This window comes from Bos mutus, chromosome 6 (genome assembly GCF_027580195.1).
Source record: "Bos mutus isolate GX-2022 chromosome 6, NWIPB_WYAK_1.1, whole genome shotgun sequence".
NCBI classification, from domain to species: domain Eukaryota; kingdom Metazoa; phylum Chordata; class Mammalia; order Artiodactyla; family Bovidae; genus Bos; species Bos mutus.
The window spans coordinates 108,752,782-108,758,022 of record NC_091622.1 but is presented as its reverse complement, the minus strand read 5'-3'; the positions used below and the strand labels follow the sequence as shown (position 1 = coordinate 108,758,022).

At 43.8% G+C, this 5,241-nt stretch overlaps 1 protein-coding gene across 1 annotated transcript; it reads left to right on the top strand.

Moving 5' to 3' along the window:
* The first annotated feature begins 2,746 nt into the window (after positions 1-2,746).
* Positions 2,747-3,467, top strand: LOC102265203 (small ubiquitin-related modifier 1-like). The gene is made up of 2 exons (XM_070371903.1): positions 2,747-2,791; positions 3,225-3,467. The coding sequence occupies exons 1-2, from the start codon at positions 2,747-2,749 to the stop codon at positions 3,465-3,467; spliced, it is 288 nt and encodes a 95-aa protein (XP_070228004.1).
* The last annotated feature ends 1,774 nt before the right edge of the window (positions 3,468-5,241 follow it).

Sequence of the window (5,241 nt, the reverse complement as noted above, 5' to 3'; positions counted from 1 at the left end):
GGCCCAGAACCTACTTGACAAACCAGTATGTTATACTCAGATATTGTTCCCCTAATCTATGTAAATGAAACTATTTGTATGGTGGTCTGCCCTTCTTCAAGATTCAAGTTAATCATTTTATGGCCCAGGATAAACCATTTGGTGCCAAGATTATCCCAAAATGCATCTTATGGGTGAGGAGCCTGGCGCCATTCTGAATTTTAAGACATTCCTTTCTTTCATGAACAGACTGCTAGTGACTGCTAGTGAGAAGGAAATGGCAACCTGCTGCTGCTAAGTCGCATCAGTTGTGTCTGACTCTGTGCGACCCCATAGATGGCAGCCCACCAGGCTCCCCCATCCCTGGGATTCTCCAGGCAAGAACACTGGAGTGGGTTGCCATTTCCTTCTCCAATACATGAAAATGAAAAGTGAAAGTGAAGTCACTCAGTCGTGTCCAACTCTTCGCGACCCCATGGACTGTAGCCCACCGGGCTCCCCCATCCATGGGATTTTCCAGGCAAGAGTACTGGAGTGGGGTGCCGTTGCCTTCTCCAGTAGAAGCAGCAGTGACTATATAACACCCAGCTGAAGACTAGCAGGGGGGTACTCTTCTGCCCTCTTCTGATGCCTATGTCAGAAGCTTTCTCTATCTCCTTTATACTTTAATAAAACTTTATTACACAAAAGCTCTGAGCGATCAAGCCTCGTCTCTGGCCCCGGATTGAATTCTTCTCCTCCGGGGGCCAAAAATCCCGGTGTCTTTGCGTGATTCAACAACAACCTTTCAATAGCCTCATCCGCATCCCTTGTGGGTACCAAGCTGCCATCATCACGTGGTCAAGCCCTCCCTCCTCTTGATCATCTGATTATCCAGAAGCAGGAGCCAGAGGGGCTGCTGCTGGAAGCCACAGGTCACCTGATAGCTGTGGCTGCCCCTGGAATCTTGTGGGAAAGGGGGAAGGGGCAGGGCTGTTCACCCAGGCTGCTTCTCCTCCATTTATGGCCTCCAGGGTATCCCACCACCTCCCTTGCCTCAAACTGTCTGGGCCTCTCAGATATGCAAGTGACTCATTTTCCATCCATCAGAGATGAGACTTAAATAAATAAAAAGGTACTTCGTGGGGCGGCTGGGCCTAATGATAAGCAATTATAGGAAGCCAAATGAAGGCAGTGCTTTGTGCGGGGCCTGTGAAATTGGTTAAGCAAAAAGAATAATGGCCCGTTTCGGTGATTCATCCCTTTGCTCATTTCAGAGGGAGCATTATCTCAGTTAAGTGATGCAATTAATATGAAAATGAGGGAATCATTGTTTAAGGAGATGAGAGGGAAGCGGAGAGGGGCCGGATGCCACAGTGGAAGAATAAGGGCCACTGAGATGGAGATTTGCATAGGTCAGTAGCAACGTGACGCCTCCAGCACAGATTCATAGCTTAGTGCACATTGTAATACGTTGCCACTAAATTCTCATTATGGTGACCTGTGTCCAACACAATTCAATTTTTCAGAATCTTAATGATAAAAAGTTAATTACACTAAGGTGAAAACCTTTTGTACTGGGCCTTAAAATAAAACATAGAAAGGGCATTGTGAGTACCTCAGGACACTGCCAGGGAAGGTTGAGGGGGGGTGTTAAATTACTGTTTTATTAACCATAACATGATTTGCAGATTGATTTTTGTGTGTGTGTGTGAGCTTTGCAGATCTTTTGTAATGAAGTCAAGAGTGATAAATAAGGTGTTTGCCTCCTCTTCACTTTTCGTTTTTGCTTCCCTGCTTCTCTGATGGTGTCTTTCCACTCAGTAGCTGGCAGACAGTATTCCAAGGGCTAGTTAACATTTTTGGATGTATAAAAGGAAGAGGACAGGGACTGAAGTGGAGCGTGTGTTGGAGAGCTCAGAGGGTCATGAGTCATGGTGACAGGTGAGGGCTGTCACCAGCTCACTCTGTGCTTTGGGCATGGCGTGTCATACCCAAAGGGCTCCAAGCAGAGATGGGGAGAAGAGCATGACCTGGTTTTTACAGCACAGAATCACCTGTAGCTGCTGCCTCTTTTCTGCTCTGTGTTGCCGACTTTAAAAAATGTACAACATGAGAGTTTCGAGTTGGGTTTTATTTGGGCTCAAATGAGGACTATAGCCCAGGAGAGCACATTTCAGATAGCTCTGAGAAACAGCTCCAAAGAGGTAGGGGGAAGGTCAGTATATATGTGACTTCAGTGAACAGGGAGTTCACTCAATCAAGCACATATTTTTGCAGAAGGTTTCTGCTAGTCACAGGGAGCAGGGGTCACCATGAAGGACTTTATTGCTTTTCTAGATGTGAGGAGATATAAGAATTGGGCTCGTAAAATCAGCTCTTGAAAATATCTAAGACCTGTTCTGCCGGATTTTCCAGAGCACAGAGTACCTCATTTCTGATCTCCATTCTGAGCTCCTTTCAGGGGGTGTTGAAGGTCAGCAACTGCAGCAGCTCATAATTTAATCCTTGTAGAGGTAGATGGGAAATGCTCTTGGCAAGTGCCCATTAGTAGTTGACAATGCCCTTGACCCAATTATCTAAACTCTCAGGGTTTCAGCATCCTCTTGGGAGAAAAAGACCATGTTACCTTTCTTGAGGGAATTGCTATGAGGATTTGGGATCAAGAATATACCCTGGACCCAAGGCATTATGCTATGGGGAAGAGAGAACCTCGGGAGCAAGGTTCTCCCTACCTGAGGCCTCTGCTGTGTGGAGATCCAAGGGTGGGGAGGGAACCCCCATCACCATGACTGGCCAGGAGGCAAAAACTTCAACGGAAGACTTAGGGGGGGTAAGAAGTGTTAAGTAGTTAGAATAGAAAAAAGGAGTCCAGAATGGTGGAGACTGAAAGACAAAGAAGGGAAAAGCTCCCAAAAATAGAACAAAGGAAGGTCCGAGGACCAGAGTGAGAACCTCAGGAAAACAAACAGCCCTCCTGGCTAACCCAAATTACATAGGGCAGGCTCAGGGGGAGGAGAAAAAAGCATATAAAAAGAGGAGCCAAAATTGGGCCATGGACTTCTCTTCTCTGCATCTTTTGGGTCAGTCTGCCCTCACACCTCGAGGATGTATTTTATTTTCTAAATAAAACTGAGCTGTAACACAGAGCCGTAACACTGGTCCATCCAAGGAAATTACATGGGGCTGTAACACTGGTCCGTCCGTTGCTTCAGATTTTTGTTGTGATGAGACAGAATCAAGGAAATTACAAATTCCTCTGACAGAAGGAAGGAAACTCAAAGTCATGTCAGGATAGCAGTGACATTCATTTCAAAGGGAAAATGACGACACATCTCAAGAAATTCAAAGAATCATTCTACCAAAGACAGGACATTCCCATGAATTCACTCAAGCTTCTCTTTGAGGGTCAGAGAATTGCTGATAATCACGCTCCGAAAGGACTGGGAATCAAGGAAGGTATGATTGAAGTTTATCAGGAGCACACAGGGGGTCATTCAACCATTTAGATATTCTTTTTGTTTTCTTTCTTTTCCCTTAATTCTCTTTTATTTTTTAAAATAGTTCTTTTGTAATGTGGTGTTCAAAACAGAATTGAAAACTGGCACCCCATCTCTAAAACATCTGGTCATTTGAATTCTAGTGCCTATGATTCATTATTGTTTATTTACATTGTGCTGTTTTTTGATGATCATACCTCAGCCTGCTTCAAATCACACTCTCCTTTTTAAAAATTATATGAGTATAAAATAGATAACTAATGAGAAAATACGATATAGCACAAGGAACCCTACTTAATGCATTTTGGTGACCTGAATGGGAAGAAAGTCCACAAAGAATGAAATACATGTATATGTATGGCTGATTCACCTTACTGTGCAGCCTAAACTACACAACATTGAAAAGCAACTATTTGTTGTTATTCAGTTGCTAAGTCATGTCTGACTCTTTGAGACCCCAAGGACTGCAGCATATCAGGCTTTCCTGTCCTACACTATCTTCCAGAATTGGCTCAAACTCATGTCTACTGAGTCAGCGATGCCATCCAACCATCTCATCCTCTGTTGCCCCCTTCTCCTCCTGCCCTCAATCTTTCTGAGCATCAGGTCTTTTTCAATGAGTCAGCCCTTTGCATCAGGTGGGTAAAGTATTGGAGCTTCAGTTTCAGCATCAGTCTTTCTAATGAATATTAAGGATTGATTTCCTTTAGGATTGACTGGTTTGACCTCCATACTGTCCAAGGGACTCTCAACAGTCTTCTCCAGCAACACCCAGATGGAAAGCATCAATTCTTCAGTGTTCAACCCTCTTTATGGTCCAGTCTTCACAAGTGTACATGACTACTGGAAAAACTATAGCAACTATACTCCAATAAAAATTAATTTTAAAAAAATTAAAATTACATATGTCCACAGAGAGACTGGCTGCCTTCTCCAGGCCTGTGAATTTGTAGGCTTGTGATAAATGAGATCAACTAATGCGAGGATTCATAAATGACTTTCCAATTGGCCCTGAAGTTCTAGCATGTGATTGCTTCATTCCTGGACTATGACTTTCAGTGGGAGAGAGAAGGTTTTCAGAGAACTGAACGGTGGGGAAATGACCTTTCCTTAACTTGAAGCTACTTTTAAAATCTGAGGGTCTGGACCGAAAAAAGGGGAATATCAGATTGAAATCAAGGTGACAGAGGTGATGGGAACAATGACTAATTCCAAAGGTGGCTTCTCTGAAGAGAAAGCATATTAAGATGAAAAAAAATCTTGTCAGAAGATCCCAGAAAAGTTCTACTTTGCATTGGCAGTTAAAGGTACTCATGCAGGAGGGACTTCCCCGGATGTCCAGTGGTTAAGACTCTGCACTTCTGCTGCAGGGGCTCAGGTTCTACCTCTGGTCAGGGAAGTAGGATGCCACATGCCCTGTGGCATGGCCAAAAAACAAAAAAGTTATCCATGCAAACATGTATACAACAGAACACTGCTCCTTTTTAATTTATTTGTACTTTCTGGCCTGGGATGTAGGTTTTAAATGGACCTTGTCTGCACCAACCTCATTAAAATAAACAAAATATTTGTGGGAAAAAAAAACCATTAAAAAATAATATACCCTGTTTCACAAAATCAAGGACATAGAGAATAGACTGGTGGTTGCCAAGAGGTGGAGAGTGGGAGAGGGTAGGAGTGGGAATTTGGGTGCTGTGCTGTGCTTAGTCACTCAGTTGTGTCGGATTCTTTGTGACACCATGAACTGTAGCCCACCTGGTTTCTCTGTGCATGGGGATTCTCA